We start from the raw sequence: 22,314 nt of genomic DNA on the forward strand, positions 1-22,314 counted from the left end.
ATATCATGCGCGTTAATAAGCTAATGATAAGGTATACTATTTAGAGGTTATAATTACCGTTGGACTGTCGCAATGTCAATGACAGAGATACGTTTTTATTTATAAAAAATTGTTAATATGTCCGGGTTGAACCCGGGTTAATTATCTAGTATATACTAAAATACAATTAAACTATCCTCAATGGACCAATTACATACTTCAATTTCTTAACATTAATTAAATCAACACATGTCTAAATTAATTTACACTTTTTGATTTTCCATCACCAATTTATACTTTTAACCAAATTTAAAAATAAATATTAATTTAATATTATTGTTATTAGTAATTGTAATCAAACAATAATTAGGATCATCATTTGGTTTTTCATCACCATTTTACACTTTAACTCAATTTAAAAATATTTATTAATTTAATATTATTGTTATTAGTACTGGTAGTCAGACTATAATTAGGATAATCATTTGGTTTTTCATCACCAATTTATACTTTAACTCATGTAACACCCCGAGCTAGGGCTCGAAATATTACGGAAATCATATAGCACAAGGAGAGATTATCGTAGGCAACTAAATGAATTTAAAGGATCCAGTGAATCCACAACAAGTTAAATATTCATACAAATGCACAAGGAGCAAACGACCATCAAAGTTTACAAAAGAATATTCTAGAGATGGCTATCGATCCTAAGTATTAGGCAAAAGTGGGCGAATGAATCCTTGATCCACGTAAGTCCATGCCCGAGTCAAAAACTATCCAACAATCATGCATCACGTCCTTGATTCACCTAATTTCCTGAAAAGTGTACTAACAAGTCAACACTAGGTTGGTGAGTTCGTAGTAGTGGTCCAAGAGGAACCACCGACGATAAACACAATCACATAAATAAAGACAATCACTGCATACTAGTAGTCTTACATGCCATCCAACCAATGCATCACGATAAAATAAAGCGTGAGAATAAACCAATGCAAAGTCAATGTCATGATGCGGATGTTATGCATGCCAAAGCCAAAATGCATATGATATGTATGGCCATCGTGCCATCTGTGCAACGATACAAGTCATCACCATGACCAATATGGCATCTCAAAAACGTCGGCGAATATACGTCTATAAACCCGGATGACTCAACACCAGTGTATACGTCTACACCTTGATATACTCATTTGTCTCATCAGACAACCATATCATCTCAAATGCATAACCATCACAATGCAAGCCCAAAGAACCATCAATCCAACAACTATTAAACCAACAATCATTAAACAACCAATATGATCAATCTATACATACATACACTTATGAGGCTTGCTTTCAAAGAGTCCACATCTCAAACCTTTTGAAAGCGAAGTCGGCTTCCATGTATGCACATCTGTCCTAATATATCATTTCTCAATACCAACATACACATAACAATTCAATTCATCCATCAATCGTCATGCAATCAACAAACAACTAAATTTAACAAACAAACACACAATGTACACTTTTCAGCCCGAATCTCAATAGAGTAGGGAGAACTCACCTTGAGCGGTTACAACAAGTTAAAGTCAAACTATAAACGTCCAACAATCACTTCGTGTGTGTCACCTATCAAATACACATTTTACAATCACAAATCAAACCCTAATCATAGCTTTAGAAAAGTAACTCAGCCTTAGAGGACAATTGGGACTTGACTCGGTTACGCCACAACCCTAAAGTGTCTTATTGGTTCAACCAAATATGAACAAGGACAATTTTTCACATCATTTTTGGAAATGGCAGTGGATTCAAGCTATAAGGATTATACCATGATAAAGTAGACTCTCTCACGATTCCAACGATAGGTCATACGCCTAAAACGGACTTACGGTTCAAAAGTTATAAGCGTTTGAAGTTGACATAGGAAAAACGTTCGGAAACTGACCAGCAACATTCCACTGCGCCGCAGTGGGGTCTGACCCTTCCCACTGCGCCGCAGTGAGATATTTCTGCCCCCAAACAAGCAGCTCCAACACCCAAACGACCCACAACTCATTTAGACTCAATTTCTTAACACAAGACACGAATTTACAGCTCATAAACTCAACTTTTGACATACATAACATGTTTCAACTTCAACCAACACAATCCCTTACCAAAACTTGATTCATTAACACAAAATCTTGCATAAATTCGGCCATGAACAACCCTAAGAACAACCACATTTCGATTTTTGACTTTCTAATTGATTATGGACACATTTAAATCGTTTTTGAGCATCAATAGATAAAACCCACAACAAAAATACACTTATTAACCCACAATTTGCTTCAAATCACTCTTGACCTTCACAAACCCTAATTAAACCCTAATTTTTGACCCAAACCCGATTCATGACCCGTACTTACTTGAAATCAACTATAAAAAAGTAAATAAACATAGAATAAAGGGTTATGGAGCAAGTCTAACTTACCAAAATCTCCACCAAGCTCTCAAACCTGAAATTTAACCCGAATGAGATGTTTCCTTGCACTTTGGAACCCAAGTTCTTGATATGATGTTAAAATGATGATAAGATTTATTATTATTGCATTAACTAAGCTTGAATTACCATAGATTGTGAATTAACTTAGAGAGAGAGAAAAATGTGCGTGTGTGTGTGTGTGTTTTGTAAGAGATTAAGAGAGAGAGAGATGAGAAGAAATGAGAGGAAGGGAAGGGATAAGATGGGTGGGGGGATGGGTTGACTTGATTAAGTCATGGACCATGGTTTTGATCCATGGGTTGACCCACCATCATACCACTAATTAACTCATAACCCACGACATATCATCTAGCACACCGCCAATCAACCCATCGAGTATAAAGTTAGTTATTTTAACTACAAAATAGACTTAAAGATAGCATTAGATACCATAATTCATCAAATTACACTTAAACTCAAATTTCACGGTTGTTACAACCCAATTTAAAAATAATTATTAAATTAATATTATTATTATTAGTAATTGTAATTAGATTATAATTAGGATAATCATTGTTATTCTTAGAATTTGGAATCAAACTATATTTATGATACAGATTCTTCACACACACACACACACACACACACACATATATATATATATATGTATGTATGTATTAACCATGCAAATAAAAACACAACACATGAAATCATTGAAAATCCATGAACCAACTGCTATTTTTATTGTTCTTAAGAGCCATGGCTAACAAAAATAAAAATACTTTTTTGCATGACATCAATAAAAACTCGGTTAATGATGTATCAAAGTTAAGATATTGCTTCTCTGAAATAGTGTAACATCTTAAAAAAAAATTAGCCAATGAAAATTAAACTTTATTATAGTTTTAACATTAAAATAATTTCCTAGTATTTATATTTTGGATATGGGGTTAATTTAGTTGGAACTTTAATGGATAACAGGTATTTTACCCACCAAAAATCAAAAGGGGCGTGACATCCTTGGGAGATGCCAGCCATGTTTCTTTCCTTTCTTCCATTCATTTTCCTCATTTTCTTCTTAATCAAATTCTTCTCTCAATTTATATCTAACAATTTCTTACTTTCACATTAATCAAACAATCTTTCAAGTGAATAATAATAACAAAAACAATAATCTTCAAGTAAGGAATTTCAAGTTTGAAGAATTTGTGTATGTGAAGTGTGTGTGTCGACACACATAGTATAGGAGGATGAAAAGTGTGATTCAATTTCTTAGTCTTAACTCTTATTTCCTAAAGGTAAGGATTTCTATAACTTAACTTTTATTAACTTCAAAGATTAGGGTTCATGCAACTAGTGAATATGGGTTTTGGGGGTTTTTCATAAAATGGGTTATATGGAGTAATTTCAATTTAGGGTTCTTGAATAGGTAGGAATTGGGGGTTTTCAAAAAGTGGGTTATTTACTTGAATTTAAGCTAACAAATTGAAGATTTTGAGTAGTAATGTAGTATACTATATAGAAGTGATAATGAAAAGATGGAAATAATGAGTTTTGAGTAAAATGTTATATGGTCATATTGATAAGATAAAGAAATGGTGATCTTTGTATTAAAATGAGTTATGGCCATGATGCTGTGTAAGTAAAATGAGATTTTGAAAGAAGTCAACTTTAAAGAATGATAAGAATGTGAATTATGTAAAAATAGGGTTGGGCATTGAGATGCTAGAAAAGATTGTAATGTATGACTTGTTAGCCTTGTGTATGAAGTAATTGAGCTTGATGACCTTATATGTGTAAATTGTGAATTATTGCTAGGTGGAAAGCAATATGATTGTTAGATGGTTATCATGGATTTGGTTGTCGCGAAAGAGGTGAGTACTCTTACATACGATTATATGTACGTTGGGTCGATTACCATTTGATGGTGGATTCCGTGTATGGTAATCGATTTGGCGTTAGGGCCTAATTTGAGGTCGGGGCCTAAGAACCCCATAGTTGAACTGAAATGAGGCCTAAGAACCTCTTGTTGAATTGAGATAAGGCCTAAGAACCTTTCAGGCTAAGAACCTCTTGAGATTATTGTTTAGCGTATATTGATCCATGTATGTGTTGTTAGCGCAAAAGTGAGTATGCAAGTGATGGTACATTGAAACTCTTGCGTGGGAGACATCACCACCTCGTCCACCCCTTACCCGTTACAAATGCTCTAACATTGAAACTCTTGCGTGGGGGACCCATTGACAGGGACAGAAGCACGAGATGTAGAAAGATTACCAGCAATCCAACTTCTCCACTTTTGTGGGAATCCCATTCGTTGCATAATCGACTCTAGAGAACCCAAATTAAGGCTATCAAATGCCTTTTCTAAATTTACTGTAACCAGAAAGCCATTTTTCTTCTTTTTTTTCAGCCAGGTCCGGTAGGAATGGCAATGGGTCGGGTTCGGGTAGTACTAAACCCGAACCCGATAAGGAATATACGACCCAAACCCGATACCCCGGGTACCTTATCGGGGACCCCATCGGGGATAAAATCATGCCCGAAACCCGATAAGGATAGTTACTTTTCAAAGAAATTTACCAAAACTTGCATGATTTGAGAAAGGATACTACGTATTCTTGATGTTTTGAGAAATGGATGTATAAGTTATTAAACATAGATACAAATTTTGTTGATATTAATGTGAAATATAGATTCAAAACTAAATACTTATAAATATATAGATATAGATATTGATATCGGGTCGGGTCGGGGTAGACATGCCACAGTCCCTGCCCCGAACGGGTTCGGGTATCGGGTTTCCTCATCGGGTTTCGGATTTCCCCGTCAGGTCGGGTTTTTTTTGCCATCCCCCAGGTGATTACCTCATTAGGACCAAAGGCCCGTCAAGAATGTTTCTCTTAGATAGATATGCCGATTGCTCCATCGAGATTACCTTATGAATCACCAACTTGTTGGTGCATCCAATAAGGGTAATAGGCCTAAAGTGAGACAATTCAACCGGGTTCACTGTCTTTGGAACAAGATCAATAAAAGATGAAGAGCAATATGGTGAGAGAGACCCAGTGGAGTAGAATTAAAGAAATAACTTCTGGAAGTCAGGTTCGTACCATGCCCAATATCTCTTTAAAAAGTAGAAATTAAACCCATCAAGCCCAGGGGCTAAGTCATTATCACGCCCCAAAAGAGCAGCCTTTACTTCTTGCGTGGAGAAAGGTTGGATAAGCAGAGAGGTATCCTGATCATCGAGACGACATAGGTGAAAGCAAGTAAGAGAGGGTCGGGAAGGTTGAGGCTCGCGGAAACGATTTGAAAAAAATTCATAAACTTTACTCTTGATAACTTTAGGATTTGTACCCAAAGGCCGTCCAAAGTTGCCCATTTATTCTATTATTGGATGTATTCACATTGACAATCCCATGGAAATAAGATGAATTCTCGTCTCCTTGCACTGCCCATCTTAAGCGAGATTTTTGACGTAGATCCAGATTGACCATAGTTTCATGCTGTAGAACCCGGCTCCATAAATCTGCCCAGAGACCTGATTCAGCAGTAGATAGGGCCCGTGAGTCTGCAATAACATCAAGTTGTTATGTTTGTGATCTAATAGTGAATATCCACTCAATTTCTTTTTTCATTATCAATCACCGGCCATTTCTTAATTCCACTTTTTAACCATTTCAACTTAACCAAAATGGATAAATTTGCACGCCCGTTAAACACAAAAGAAGAGCATAAGGATTGAATTACTTCAGAAAAACCTGGACGGTCCCAAGACTTGAAAAACCGGAATGGGACCGGTCCAAGATCTGTAGAGACAAAAGTAGAAGAACGGGCATATGAATTAAGTACTCTTTCTTGAGAGCCATGGCTGAGACAGTCAGCCACTCAACTGGTAGATCCTTGTCCACCAGGAAACTATCCAATTTACTTGCACTCAAGCCATAATCAGTTTATCACAGTAGTAGGTGAATTTTGAACCACCCATAGGGACCTCATATAGATCAACACCAGCAATAAAGTTATTGAACACCGATCAGCATTGGTAACAATGAATTCAGATCAATGCGAACGCGGACATCCTTAAAAATTCAAAGGTTCTTTTTACTAGTCTAGTGGCCGACTGTCTCAGCCATGGCTCTCAAGAAAGAGTAGTCAGCCGTGGCTCTCAAGAAAGAATACTCTGGCCGACTTTCTCACCACGGACATTGAAAAAACATATGTTTTTAGATAGTTTTTTTTAATTAGTCAGAGTTTTTACTTCAAACATATCCAAAGTTGAACATTTAAATTCATGAAACAGGGCTAGTATTCCAATGGGATCTGGTGTTTAAAGGTCCATAAACTTTGTAAAGTATGTAGAGTATTGTACACTCATCAACTACAGGTGGCAAAAAGGGTAGCTGTGCAAAACATGTAGAATGTACTCGCATGTTTAACATGGGTTGGGTTAAGCTTTACTAACAAACGCAAAATCTACACATTAACCATCAAATTTACAAAGATAAACCATTTAAGGGACTTTATGCATTAGTTATACATTTTTGGCAGCTTTTGACCCAGTTCCTTGTCAGCTACTCAGCTATATTTTCTATATTACCCATTTGACACAGTAGGGTAAAACCATATTCATATTTACAATACAAAAGTTAAAGAAAAAAAGAAATATTATTTGTCCAAAAAAAGAAACCTGCACCCACTAATTTTAAGTTTTTAAGTAAGGCCTATTTCTTTTTTATCCCAAAATGATAAATTGAGCTCGTGCAGGCATTTTGGACGCTGCTAGTCATAGGTGAGCGGGTAGACATTGCCACCTCTATGCTAAAAAATGAGGGATAAAGTAGCAGCTAATTTAAACTTACACGTAGGAATCAAGACCCGTTTTTTCAAGAGTTGGGAATACAACTGCCAGGTCCTAAAAAGCAAATGATGCACCAATCAGGTTTTTTAGACCATGTATACTAAATATTTAGAACAGAAAATCAAAGTTTAAAGTACTGACTGCATAAAAGAAATAGATAGATAACCTTTGAGGACCACTTTGGAAAGGCGGACTTAAAGTCAGGCAGAGAAGTCACACCAGGCCAAGTATCTTCTGTCGCGGTTCCCATGATTCTATAAGTAAAGACACGATATGAATGAGTGTAGATACTGATGGACTCTTGACGAGAGGTTGATCCACTCTTTACGAACCATTATAATAATATAAGCAACCATTAACCTCATTTATTATAACTAAGAGCAGTAATACGGATACAATTATCTAATTGAAGATCTAATGGAAATGGATGATCATTTTGCGTGGAGAAAGTATGGGATATCTTCTGATAGCAGGGATGCAGAGTTCTGTTTATTTTACTATATATAAAATTAGCTTAAGCAAGAAATATATCGAACAAATCGACAGGTGTTCAAAGTGTGTTTTCACTTGCAGCATATAAAAAACTGTTTAGACCATTTTATTTAATAATTAGACTATTATCAAAAAAACGTAGTTTTTCAGATCATACTTGACACCCTAACTATTAATCAAAAAATTCTGGACAGAAGTGTTTCGGGCCAGCCCGACCTGTTTCGACCATTACCTTTTTGACCCGTCCTGTTTCAGCTTATACAGCTAGCTTGAACCAGGACCCACCCTTGTGCCATATCTACTATAGAGGCATCCCACATAGATACAAGATCTTCTAACATTATATAGACTCCCTCCATTCCACAAAAGAACGGCATCAATTTACACTTAATAAAATATTAATGTACACTTAATAGTGTACATTAATATTTTATTCATATTAATATTAATGAATGTTTATAAATTTGTCAAAGGGATGAAAAGTTTTTCAGGATTATTACCTCTCCTCACATGCCCAAATTCGTCCAAAGACTCATGGTGAACCTGGTTCCTGAAAACCCTCACTATTTGTCAAGTAAGGCTCCTCCACCCCAAAAATTTGGTGAAGTCTTCATCAGCGGAGTCTATCCTCTCATCAAGGAAGTACAGGTGAAGTACCTCTTAAAGAGGTTGGGGCTTCATTAATGAGATGGATTGTATATTCTTTGTTAGTGTTTTAAGAACATGTAAGCAGATTGTAAGCAATATATGCTATATTATGTGTTGGTGTTTTAAGAATATGTACGCAGATTGTAAGCAATATATGCTATATCCCGTGTTGGTGTTTTAAGAAATCTATATTAGTTTATATGCGTGTCATGGTTAACTTTAAGTGTTTTAAGCAGGGGACAGTAGCGGCCAGCAGCTTCAATACCCTTGACTGAGATTTGTGTTGTGTAAAGGCTGAGTTCCTCCAATAATGAAAATTTCTTCAAACATCCACTCCAAACTCCATTCAAATCACGAGAAGAAAACTTAACTTCTAGACGTCTAAGCTGACTGGATCTGCCAGAGAAACAAGGAAAATTGGAAAGTTACCATCATTTCGTTGTAAAATGGGATGTATTCTTCTATCTAATGCTAAAGTGCAGATTCTATTGTAAAGACAGAGCACTTGGTTTCAGAAGGGGTTAATGCCTAACATAGCTTCAAACATAAGTCTATCATTTCTATTAGGGTACACATGAAAAAGATATGTAAACTTAGTTCATTTGATCATCATATAAGCAGCCATACTTTAAAACAACAAACAGGTAAAGAAAAGTATCAGCTTGAGCTTGAATATAACTGAAATCAGCATAATATATATTGCCTTGTGAGCTTCCAGTACAATTTGCTTTTTAAATTTTAATAAAACTAATCAATACACATACAGAAAACCATTGAAAAAGGTTATTATTAGTGAAATATGTATGAAATATTTCAGATGTAGTTCTGTAACAGTAGAAGACCTAAACTGAATTATAGAAATCAATTTAGCACGTGAGTTGAATCAAGAAGCAAAAAAAGGAAGCATGTTTTGACTTTTGAGTGTTAGGCCATGTTTGGGTTAGCTTATGCATTCTAGCTTACGCTTATTAAGAAAAGTAGCTTATGACTTACTTTTGTAAGCTAGGAAGTTGTTTTTTAGTGTTTGGATGAGCTTCGGTAATTTTATATATGGATCTTCAGATCAGCCAAATAAGCTAAGTAAATGGGGCTTATGAAAATGGGCTTAAATAAGGTAAAATGCCAAAGCAAATAAGTTTACCCAAACAGTAAGCTAAAAATGAGCTTATCTTACTTTCATAAGCTAATAAATCTATCAAATAAGCTAACCCAAACACCCCCCTTATTATAAAAGCAACTACAAAACGGAGAAATAGAATAAGCTTTCGCATATATACCTATCAGCGATATACCGAAGAAGGCGATGATTGCAAAATTCAGTCATACTAATATCAGATTATCAACCATCTGGCCTTGGCTTCTATCCACAATATCCTTACAAATCTCCTGACATACACGTTTCCGAATTGGGTCTGCCAAAGAAGGGTTGGCCATAGAAACGACCCTCCACATACTGGTTCCTTACAGATTCGACGCCAAGTAGTGCACGCTTTTTGGGCATTCTCAAGTATGTCAAACACACCAACTCTAGACAGTATATTTGCCATTACATCTGAAGGAATATCCAGCCAGTTCCTTTTCGTCGCTTGCTTCTTCTTCACCTGCCATCGTAGCATTGAAACAAACTTCACCTTCTTTTTGCCTTTCACTAGTAGCTTATTTGATTTTGTTTTCTTCATTTCCTTTGGACTGTTGCAGATTTGGTGGTGAAACCCTATGAGTAGGTACATGCTGAAGCAAAAAGTTTACAACTTTTCAACTGGGTATGAAAGATTAGCAGGAAATAGCCCAGAAAAAGCAAAAAAGTTTACAACTTTTCAGATGGGTATGAAAGATTAGCAAGAAATGGCCAAGAAATTTGATGGGTATGAGAAATTATGAACTCAAAATTAGTGAAAATGAGAAACATGGTATTAAAGTTTAGAAATTTCAAGATAAAAAAGACGGACATATTGAGGTAAATCAAAATGTGTACTATCCAAGAATCCTTAACTGGCTAGAAATCCAATACTAACTATTTGGGCTAGATGTAAATTGATAAGTGTAAAAAATAACACACACCACAAAATTGTTAAACTAAAAAGTTAAAAAGTTTAGATGAACAAAATAAATGCATAATAGAAAAGACATTGAAGTAATATAAGATATAAATATATGTTGGAAAACAAGAGAAATGGGTAAAATAAGAAGAAAGGGTGACTAACCAAGAAGGAGAAGTAAAATCTAAATGAAACACATTTGGTGGTGGTTTGAGAACATGGGCGCCGGAAAAAGCTGCCGGATGTGAAAGTTTTCCGATAAGTACACTCGTGAGTTGAGTGGACTGGGGAGAGTGTAGAAGTGGACTGGTCATGAAAAGGAGCTGTGGAATTTTGTACTTTGCAGTATGTTATTTTGTCTTTTAGTTCACAAAGTATTAATTTTAAGTTTGAAGAATTTTTAAAATGATAGTTTAGGAAGATTTATTATTTAGAAATTGATAAATCAATTTAATTTATATGTCTACAAATTAATTTAAAGCCTTGAAAGCTACATACATGAATTTTCAAGGTGCTTTAAAGGGTGGCCAAAGTGGCTGACGGGTCAAGACCCGATTTTTTAGTAGACCCGATTTTTCTAATTTTTATTGTTATGTTTATACATGTGTAATTATTTAAGTCTATTGTAAACTTTAACAATCATCTAAAAACTAAAACATATAATTTAACCCATAAAAAAAACACACATATATACTTTTTATTAGATTAAAAAAAAGTTAAACTCGGAACTAATCAAGGGTGTCTACTGTTTTTCAGTCGTTCATTGTTCATTTATTTTGCATGACAAGTAATTATTTTTATTTATTATTTTATTATGCATAATATATATATATATATATATATATATATATAATATATATATACATATATATTATACATATATATATATATTATATATGTATAATATATATATATATGTATAATATATATATATATTATACATATATAAATAATAAATTATTATTAAATGATATATTAAATATTATTATTATTTAAAAACAATAACATACTAGTTTGTTGCTTGTCATATTTTTAGGTCTTTTTATGTTATTTTAAACTTATTGAATTTTTATTTATGTCTTTAGGTTTTAGTTTTTATTTAATGATATATAATTTATTGTCATTTTTAGAAATTAGTTTTAATAATGTAATTTGTTACGTTTAGCTTATGAGCCCTTAATTTTGTATTCAGTCTGGATCCATAAATCTTCAGAGACGGCCCTGTGAATTTCACTAATTTTATCTTTAGATTTATTTAAGTGTCATCATCATCATCATCATCATCATATTATTATTATTATTATTATTATTATTATTATTATTATTATTATTATTATTATTATTATTATTATGTTGTTGTTGTTGTTTTTTTTTTTTTAGATACACGAGTTAGATTGATTTATCATTATCTTTATCATTTTTTCTTAAAAGAGTCATGGCAAATACTAGATAGAGCTAAAAAAATATGTTTAAATGTATCAATCATTTCTTGTTGTTATATCTAAAAGTCTACCTTTTATGTACATTAAACATATCTCATACTTTAATTAGCAAAGTTGTATCAAGTCGTTAAACACCGAGAGATATAGGTTAAAGTTTCGTATTTAAAAAATGAAAAATGATTAATACTTCTAACTAAATAGCCTAAAAATCTCCTTAATTATAAGATGATGAGAAGTAGTAAAATCAAGTGATTAGATTAGAAGAATTAGGGAAATCTATATGTTATCCTCTTATGATTTTTAAGGGAATTTTAGACTAATCTTTAAGAGGATATATCATCTTCAAAATTTAATTATGTCACTCGTAGTTTAAATTTTTCTATATGATAGGGAAAAATATATATCTCTTTCAAAGTTTATTTGTACCAACTTACACAAATATTTGTACTTGCACCGAGTAGTTTTTACATAAATACTTATAAGCTCATTTTCAATTGAAACCCTACTAGCCATCTTTTGGTATAACCATAATGGAACGTGTCTCTAGGGTGGTAGCACTTGAAGAGTTGAAGCAACTAGCAGAAGCATACTTAAACGATTATTACAAGCAATATATCAAGTTCTACTAAAACAAAAACGAAACTAACCCATGATCCCTAAGTTGTAACTAAACGACCAACTAAAACTTAAAAGTTAAAACTTATCCGAACTCGAGTTGTATAAGTAAAATATGTGGACAAGGTCAAAAGTTGTAAAAAAGAGTTTCTGCTAAACTCGAGTTGTATAAGTAAAATATGTGGACAAGGTCAAAAGTCGTAAAAAAGAGTTTCTGCTATTTTACATATACAGTACTCTTAAAGATCTAAGTCATCAAAAATTCAAAATCAAAACCCAAAAAGCCAAAAGTCCAAAAAATGACAGACTCGAACTACTAAGGACCAATTTTGGCCCAAAATATTTACAAAGTATCTAAAAACCCACCAAGAAATCTTCAAATAGCTCAACCAATAAGCCCAAGGGCCATAACCCAAATCTATGTTGTATTTCTTTGAGCTTACGAGTATTTTAAATCCGTGACATTTTGCCATTTTGGTTACCAGTTTGTCACTTTGTCCACTAGTTGTTGGTTACCCTACTTTAAAATATTTAAACTCAAGGGATTTCCATAAAGAGTAAATGAGTAATCCAAATAGTAGAAAACTCATAAACCAAAAATATTTACACCATCGTGTTATTTGAATCAAAAACCTATAAAATACGACCTTGAATGTTACTTATTTACTTTTCGTTTGTACCCTTTTTAAAAAGGGCACAATATTTAATTCCAAAAGGGTGTAAAAATAAAAAAACTCCAATAATATATTTAATTTATTACTACCAAAATAAGCTTATAAAAACCAATTGATCATAGATCAATCGGTACATCACCATGTGATCACATGGGTCTACAGCTAAATAGTCACACATGTTCAAATCTTACCAAAGGCTAGTAGAGAAACTATATTTTGTGATTTATGTGTGAAAATGGTGAATCATCGGGTATAAATTTTATGCGGTGTACACTCTAGGTACCATGACGGTATATGGAATCAGAAATTCCCCACTAATTTATTCTTTTTTTAATAAGCTTATAAAAATTTGCAATAAATCATGTTACACATAATTTACCATTTTTTGCATGGTGGGGAAAATTTATATACTTTTTCAAACTTTTATTTTACATAATTTGTATCAACTTACACAAATATATGTACTTACTCCGAGTAGTTTTTACACAAATACTATGCCCATTTTCAATTGAAACTCGACAAACGATCTTTTGGTATAATTAACCATATAGAACTTGCCTATAGCATGATTGTGGGGGGGTAGCATTTGAACCAATAAGCATCCTAAGGACGTGTCGTTAAACTGTTATAGGCTTTCTACAATTCTAGAAAGAAAGATAAATATTTGACAAACATGAAAATGTAAAAATGATGTCGATAATGAAATCAAGGAATGTGTGTTGCTAAAGAAACATATCATACTCACTAAAAAATATTTCCACTCACTTTCTCTCTCCATGGTCCATACGACTTAATTTGTTTGTGTCGTACATTACTACATTCACTATGAGAAAAACGCACGTAGCCACATGCTACGTACACTCATTTGCAAAGACCATCTTCTTACTTAATATATGAACTTCACTCTTACATGTAATACTATGTAAATCATTTACATCTTTTTTAGAAGAAAAAAAAAACCTATTTAACATGTCTTTTTCAACTTTATTATTATTTTAAACATCTCCTTAATATACTTACAAGTTATAATATTTATAATGAAATTAATTTATAACATCCGTCCCATTGAATATACTACACCACCCTCTTTTAGTCTCTGCCACCACCAGCAATTGCCGTACCACCAGGCACCATTCATTGTCGTCGTCATCACCACACCAAAGCCACTGTTACCATATATCATTGTCGTTATATCGTACAGGGCATCCATCTAATAAATATAAACACAAAATGATACACTATATTAATAACTTGTATTTATACAAAAGGGTTAGATCGATGTATACGATCAAATCCATTTTTTGATCGTATTCATCTTAATTATTCCCATTCTATGTACAACAATGAGGATATACCCATCCGATCCACCACACCAAGGTCTGCCATACGAAGCATAGCACGAAGGGATTTACCTCAGAAGTACGTAAAAAGATAAAGTCAAAATCATCATAGAGGATAAGAAGATATCCTATATGAAAGAATATATATCCAACCTTAATTAAGAGAATTATCTTAAGAAAGGGATCAGATAACTATAGCAACTAAATCTAGGAAGGAAGGATTAAACCTTAATATTCTCCTCCAAGAAAACTCTCTCTTATATAAAGGGAGGATAATTACCAATGCACGACATCACAAAAGAGCCAACCCCTAATAAACCCTTTGGCATAAAGTGGCATTGCTCATACCTTAGGATAATCGCCAACACATCATACAACCAATTCACTTTTCCCTCTAAGCCATATTAAACTAACGCGGTTCGGTGCATAATCAAACAATACTCCTATACTTTAACCTTTGTTATTTCACTTGTTTTAGCTTTAAGTATTTCACATACTTTCATCATTATATACCTTTATCAAGAGGAATAAATTGATGAACAATAAAATAGGTTGACAAGTAGCTGTGCAGCTGCATGCTAGCTTGCTTTTTTTTTTAAAAAAAATTGTATATATTTGATATGTCAAACTTTTTAGCGGACTTATCATTTTGTTTTTATTTAAAGCAATTTTATATTTCGTCTATATTTATTTTTGATTTGACTCATCCATATATTTTTTTTTATAATTGTTTTAATTGCTTTGTTTTTTAACTTTGTTAAAAGATAAATTTGTGCATTTAATATGACAAATTTTTAAACAGTATTATTTTATTGTTTTTCTATTGTTTTTTTTACTTCACATTTTTTCGTCTCACACCGTATTACCTTTCGGATTTAACCACGTTACAGCCTTTTTTGATTTTCTTTGTGCAGCTGTCTGCGGTATGCTTTTGATAAAAGATATGTGTTCAATATGCAAACTTTTAAACGGGTTTATCATATTTACTTATATTTTATATAACAAACGTAAACATATACATTTATATTCTTTTTTATGTTTTTAGTTGTCTGTCAGCGTATTTAGTTTTTTTATTTATATCACAAACATTTGAACGTAATTTTGCACTTAAACACGATAGTTGAAGCCCAACTCGCTAGTTATAGAAAGCAAAATGGAACAGGTGTCGTCATATACCTTTCTGTCCAACATTAATCTATTCATTTGTTGAATACATTGTTTACGTACGATGTGATAAATCAATAAATATCAAACACAATAATTTAATATGGTAGGTATCGACATCATACATAGTGAACCATGAAACACTAGAATACTATTTGGACAGTATTAAAGATCACAAAGCTGTGAAGATAACAAATACATATATTTTGTGAATCATAGTTTTGAGCAGTGAGAAGTAAGATTAATCACAACATCTGCTGTATTTTAAAAAATAACTATCTTTTTAATATGGTAAACACAATAATGTATAATTTTATTTATGCTATTATGTTAAACATAATTTGTGTAATTAAAAAGATTGTTAAACGAATTTTTGTAATTAAAAAGATTGTTAAACGGTTGTTGATATTTTTTATTTATATTATCTAGAGAAGACGGATAGAAGATAGTTTTTTTAACATAGTTTGAATAAAACTTCATGAGGAAAAAAAAAGATAAAAAGGAAAGAATCTGGATGCAGTTTATTTATTTTCGAGTGAAATATAACATTTTACAATGTGACCTTTTTATAATCTTATTCCGATATAAAGTGTAAATTTCTTTCTTTTTCAACTATTTTACCTTTAGAGCACAAAATAATATCCTTAAGATGATGGCAATGGTCTAGGCATGAGGCTAGGTATGGTCATGCCTAACGACAAACACCTTCACCACGTTTTAGGCATGAGCTAGGCATGGAGGTTTTAGGCAATTTTTGTCGCTCAGGCATGGGAGAGAGAGGGGGATAATGATTGATTTAAGCAGGGAAGGAGAAAGAGTGAGATTTAATTGAAGGAATATAGTGAGACTGTGAGAGATTATGAGACATTGAGAGACATGGTTATCATTGCTAAGTATGAGTTAGACATGGAATAATGTGGCAATATATTATTCGTAGATGGTTAGGCATCGCTAGGCATGTAAGGCATGACTGTCATCGTCCTTACTAATATAACTAACACTATCCATGAATATATTGAACGCCTAATATACCGACTAATGAAATTTTTTTTAGACAATCGACTTTAAGTGCAAGGCTATACAATAGACCAACCCAACACAACACTCCGGCCCATTAGAGATCGCCACCATCACTCCCCGTCACATTTACCATCAAGTCATCACACAGATATATTTGTCTAGTCGTTTTTAAATAGATTTTTTATGGTTGTTGTAAAAAGAGGAAAATATCTGTTTTAAAGGATATTGATTACCGTTTGTTGTTAAAGAAAAGAAAAGGAAGTTACGTGGTAGTTGTGATGTAATGTAAATGTAGGTTGATGTGTACTCTAGTAAGTTAGTGCTCGTAATGAATTGAAATGTTGACCAATAATTATATTATTATTTAAAGAAAAGTGAGTATGGGGCTGTTATGTATTCAACTTAGGTGAAAAATCCCTCACATACCAATATTTTAATATTTTGAATAAATGTTTGGCCCCCCATGATTTTTATGGTTTAAAAAAAGGTATGTGAGAGATTTTTCACCCAACTTAGATGCCTAACAGCCTCATATTCCCTTCCCCTATTATTTATTATAAAAAGTTAAAACCAACAAAACAAATAAACTAAAAAATAAAAAAAAATATATAAGTGGCTCGTGTTGAATGTAGGAACAGGAATGTACATAGAGATTACTTGCAGACATCAACCGTGTTTTCCTCTGACAATAAAATCCAAATTTCTCTTTGCCAATTTCCCTTCTTTCATCTCACAAAATATATTCATTTTCTTCTTCCTTTCCTTTCTTTTTCATAATTCTTTTTTATATATAACCCAGAAAATGAATTGCATCAATTGTTGATCTTCATCTACTTTAGATCGTTGACTTGAAATAAAACATTTGAAGCATATAATAATAGCAGCTGTGATATCACACAAAGTAAATCAGCAAAAGGTATAGTAACAGTGATTCAATTCTTTCATTTCACTTTCTATGTTTCTTTATTATTATTATTATTATTATAATTTACCTTTATTAATACTAACTTACATCTCGTAATTGAGGTCCAATTTAAAGATTTACTTTTTTTAATCTTATTTTTGTTGCATAGTTGGAATTTTAGTTTCAGATATTTATTAAACAATATTAAAGTTATGTTTGTGGGAAGATTTTGAGGATTTTAAGGGTGAATTCTTTTTAGTTTGACTTTTTTGTGGATGGTAAAAGGAAAACAAAACATGTTGTAACAAATTAAAATACCTTATTTATTTACTTACTTTTATTTATTGGTATCATTTGTATAGTAAATAATAATAAAATAATTCTTAGTATCAAATTCTGTTGTTAAAGATCTCAGCTGAAAAGTGTTGGCCTTGTTTTGATTCCCACTTTTTTCTTTTATCTGTTTATATAGATAGATTTGATTCTTTTTACATCTTTCTCAAAAAGCATATACTATACCATTGGCTTTTTGGAATCCCATTTTGTCATTGTTAAAAGATTCATAGTGTGCTAATATTAGTATGTGGATTACTTATTCTTTTCAGGTGTAGAATTAAGGCCCTTATTAATTAAGTGTTTATCAAAAGTCTTTAGAAATACTCAGAGAAATGAGCAACTTGAAGCTAGGAGTAGAGGTTGCAAGTGCCCATGATCTTTTGGCGAAAGACGGTCAGGGTTCAGCTAGCCCGTACGTCGAGCTTCATTTTGATCATCAAAAGTTCCGAACCACTGCCAAAGAAAGGGATCTTAACCCTTATTGGAATGAAACATTTTATTTCACTATTTCTGACCCGAGAAACTTGGCTAACCTTACACTTGATGCATATGTATACAACGATACTAAAGGAAACATCTCAAAATCCTTCATGGGTAAGGTTCATATTAATGGGACGTCGTTTGTGCCTTATTCGGATGCTGTTGTTTTCCATTACCCTTTAGAGAAAAGAAGCATCTTCTCACGTGTGAAAGGTGAGCTCGGGCTTAAAGTGTTTGTCACTGATAATCCTTCGCTTAGGTCCTCGAATCCACTTCCTCAAATGGATAATTCTTCTCATGGGAGAAATGAGAACAAAGATTCGAGAAGAACATTTAACCATTTGCCAAACTCAAACTTTGCTCAACAACCGCATTATCCTTCACAGCAACCGCAGTATCCTCCACAACAACCACACATGGGTTCTATGAGCCAGCCACCACAATCATATCCATACGGAGGCGATGACATGAGAAATCAATATCAAAGTCAAAGTCAAAGTCAAGTTCAAAGTCAACCAAAGGTCGTGCGGATGTACTCTGGATCTTCATCACAACCGATGGAGTATGCTCTCAAAGAAACAAGCCCGTTTCTTGGAGGTGGACAGGTGATTGGGGGTCGGGTTGTAAGTGGATCTAACCGACGGGCCAGCACCTATGACCTAGTTGAGGCAATGCAGTTCTTATTTGTTCGTGTCGTGAGAGCGCAAGACCTCCCGAGCATGGATGTCACAGGAAGTCTTGACCCTTATGTTGAAGTGCGGGTTGGGAACTATAAAGGAGTCACGCAACACTTTTCAAAAACATCTAACCCCGAATGGAACACAGTTTTTGCATTTTCAAAAGAGAGAATGCAAGCAACAGTACTGGATGTTGTGGTTAAAGATAAAGATATGTTGAAAGATGACTTTGTTGGAATTGTTCGTGTGAATCTTCACGATATTCCCACAAGGGTCCCACCTGATAGCCCGTTAGCTCCAGAATGGTATCGGCTTGAGGACAAAAACGGTGAAAAAAAGAAAGGTGAACTGATGCTTGCGGTCTGGATTGGAACCCAAGCTGATGAAGCCTTTCCAGACGCGTTTCTTGCAGATTCAGCAATGAGCAGTGTTAATAGCTCTGTTTCGTCTATATTCACTCGCTCAAAAGTCTATCAATCTCCTAGACTTTGGTATGTTCGTGTTAATGTAATTGAAGTACAAGATCTTGTTTGGGACGAAAAATCAAGATTCCCGGATGTATATGTAAAAGCCCGAATTAACAACCAGGTGTTAAGAACAAGACCAGTGCAGGCAAGAAATGCAAATGCACTATGGAACGAAGATATGATGTTTGTAGCTGCAGAGCCGTTTGAAGATAATCTGATACTTACTATCGAGGACCGGTTGGGACCTGGTAAAGATGAAATTTTAGGAAAGGTGTTCATACCATTGAACTCTGTGGAGAGACGGGCTGATGATCGGCTTATTCATTCCAGATGGTTTCATCTTCAGCACCCTGGTGATCACGATCAAGATGAAAAGAAAATTAAGAATAATCACAAGTTTGCTACTCGGTTACATCTTCGTGTGTGTCTAGATGGAGGGTATCATGTGCTTGATGAATCAACTCAGTATAGCAGTGATCTGAGACCAACAGCGAAACAGTTATGGAGACCCTCTATCGGGATACTGGAATTGGGAATCTTGAATGCTAGTGCTCTTCATCCTATGAAAACCCGACATGGTAAAGGAACATGTGATGCATATTGTGTCGCTAAATATGGTCACAAATGGATTCGGACAAGGACAGTTATCGACAGTTTAGTTCCAAGATTCAACGAACAGTACACTTGGGAAGTATATGACCCGTCAACAGTTCTAACCGTCGGTGTTTTTGACAACTCTCAGCTCGAGCATGATAGCAATTCTAGAGATGTCAGAGTTGGAAAAATTCGCATCAGAATCTCAACCCTTGAAACGGGTCGGGTTTACACACACTCATACCCGTTGCTAGTCCTTCACCCTACGGGTGTCAAGAAAATGGGAGAATTGCATCTGGCTATTCGTTTTTCCAGTACTTCCATGATGAACATGATGTATATGTACTCGAAACCCCTTTTGCCAAAAATGCACTATGTAAGGCCGTTGACAGTGGTTCAGCTTGAAATGCTCCGCCACCAAGCCGTTGGGATAGTTGCAGCTCGGCTTAGTCGAGCAGAACCGCCTCTAAGGAAAGAAATAGTTGAGTACATGACTGATGCTAATTCGCATCTATGGAGCATGAGGCGAAGTAAAGCTAATTTCTTCAGGCTAATGTCGGTCTTCAATGGGTTCTTTGCCGTGAGTAAATGGTTTGGGGAAGTTTGTATGTGGAGAAATCCGATCACAACAGTGCTGGTTCACATTCTCTTTGTCATGCTTGTTTCATTCCCCGAACTCATTCTGCCAACGGTTTTTCTCTATATGTTCCTGATCGGACTCTGGAACTACTGGTTTAGGCCGCAATATCCTCCTCATATGAATACTCGATTATCATATGCTGACGGGGTTCACCCTGATGAGCTTGATGAGGAGTTCGACACGTTTCCAACCTCTCGGAGTCCAGACCTCGTCCGGCACCGATATGACCGGTTACGAAGCGTTGCGGGCCGAATCCAATCTGTGGTTGGTGACATAGCAAGCCAAGGGGAACGACTACAGGGGCTTCTCAGCTGGCGAGATCCACGTGCAACACTTATATTCATGATGTTCTGTCTGGTGGCAGCATTTGTGTTATACGCGACACCTTTCCAGGTGCTGGTTACACTGACTGGGTTTTATGTCATGAGACATCCAAGGCTTCGTCATAGGTTGCCATCTGCACCGTTGAACTTCTTCCGGAGGCTTCCAGCCCGCACTGACAGCATGTTGTAAGCTTCCAAGAATCTGTCCAAAACGTTTCGATTTGCTTCTGTTTGAATATATATGTGGTCTTGCTGTCTATTTTTCCTGGCTTCCAGCTTATGAAAGTATTGAAGAACAGTCGAATTTCAAAAACTTAAATTTCAGAGTTAACGTCTATATGATTCAAAGTTATTGGTCTTGTTTGTAACTAGAGAGATGGTTTTGTAGATTGTTTGTCATTTTCAGCGATCAAGTACTGTAACATTGAAGCTGTCACTTGACATGAAATGCCTTGAATAAATATGCCAATATGAATTGCTGTTTTCCAACATCAGTTGAAGATGCATTCCAACTTTTAACTTTTTACATGAAAATGCATCTCTTGTGCATAAACCAAATCTGTGAAACCTAAAAAACCAAATTGGGCGGCTCTTTGCCTCTAAATGACTAAAAACTGAACCTTTTTCAATTTAGTTCCTAGTTTATGCAAAAACCCATCCAGATTCGATGCTCAGCGATTATTGGGGATGTGCGTGCAGACTTTGATTAACAAAGTTTGGTTGATGTATATTGTACTGATAGCATCTCAAATTTGAACCCAAATCACTTTTACACAGATCATAATCCCCCTTCCATTCAGTCACATGCTTCATGTGCTAGAACTCTCCTAGTGGTCACCTAAATCACAGTTGTATTATGCATATATCGGTTCCTGTTGCTTTTGACTATTCCATTTTTGTAGCGTTAAATCAAATTTCACACTTTTTAGTGAACACCTGGCCAAAATCTGAAATGTCAAACAAAGCTTGGAAGAGCGTAGTTAGCCACCAGGTGTAGATCGAAAAGGACACTCGACGCCCTGGCCGGTAGCGCCTTTGGCACCAGTCATTGTCCCCCACCCAAGGAATAGCACCTTCAGCTCCCTTGTCTTAGTGGGACACGCTAGAGGCCAGGTTCAAACCTGAGACCTGTTATCCACCCAAAGTCACACAAGGGAGCCCATG

General features: G+C 34.5%; 1 protein-coding gene and 2 long non-coding RNA genes across 3 annotated transcripts; 1 reads left to right on the top strand and 2 right to left on the bottom strand.

Moving 5' to 3' along the window:
• Window positions 1-650: 650 nt before the first annotated feature.
• LOC122598264 lies at window positions 651-2,687 on the bottom strand. Its single transcript, XR_006323569.1, has 3 exons — window positions 2,441-2,687; window positions 1,529-1,593; window positions 651-795 (listed from the first exon to the last, which is right to left on the bottom strand). It is a non-coding gene; the product is annotated as an uncharacterized LOC122598264 (long non-coding RNA).
• A 3,055-nt stretch (window positions 2,688-5,742) lies between these two features.
• LOC122596771 lies at window positions 5,743-10,769 on the bottom strand. The gene is made up of 6 exons (XR_006323378.1): window positions 10,640-10,769; window positions 9,713-10,166; window positions 8,288-8,831; window positions 7,462-7,549; window positions 7,297-7,349; window positions 5,743-6,005 (listed from the first exon to the last, which is right to left on the bottom strand). It is a non-coding gene; the product is annotated as an uncharacterized LOC122596771 (long non-coding RNA).
• A 6,673-nt stretch (window positions 10,770-17,442) lies between these two features.
• LOC122595063 (FT-interacting protein 7-like) lies at window positions 17,443-21,644 on the top strand. Its single transcript, XM_043767353.1, has 2 exons — window positions 17,443-17,645; window positions 18,239-21,644. The coding sequence occupies exon 2, from the start codon at window positions 18,302-18,304 to the stop codon at window positions 21,338-21,340; it is 3,039 nt and encodes a 1,012-aa protein (XP_043623288.1). The 5' UTR covers window positions 17,443-17,645; window positions 18,239-18,301; the 3' UTR covers window positions 21,341-21,644.
• The last annotated feature ends 670 nt before the right edge of the window (window positions 21,645-22,314 follow it).

The sequence above is a fragment of the Erigeron canadensis genome, chromosome 4 (assembly GCF_010389155.1).
Source record: "Erigeron canadensis isolate Cc75 chromosome 4, C_canadensis_v1, whole genome shotgun sequence".
Taxonomy (NCBI): domain Eukaryota; kingdom Viridiplantae; phylum Streptophyta; class Magnoliopsida; order Asterales; family Asteraceae; genus Erigeron; species Erigeron canadensis.

Coding starts and splice junctions, on each gene's coding strand:
- LOC122595063 (XM_043767353.1), top strand. CDS start 18,302: ATGAGCAACTTGAAGCTAGGAGTAGAGGTTGCAAGTGCCCATGATCTT.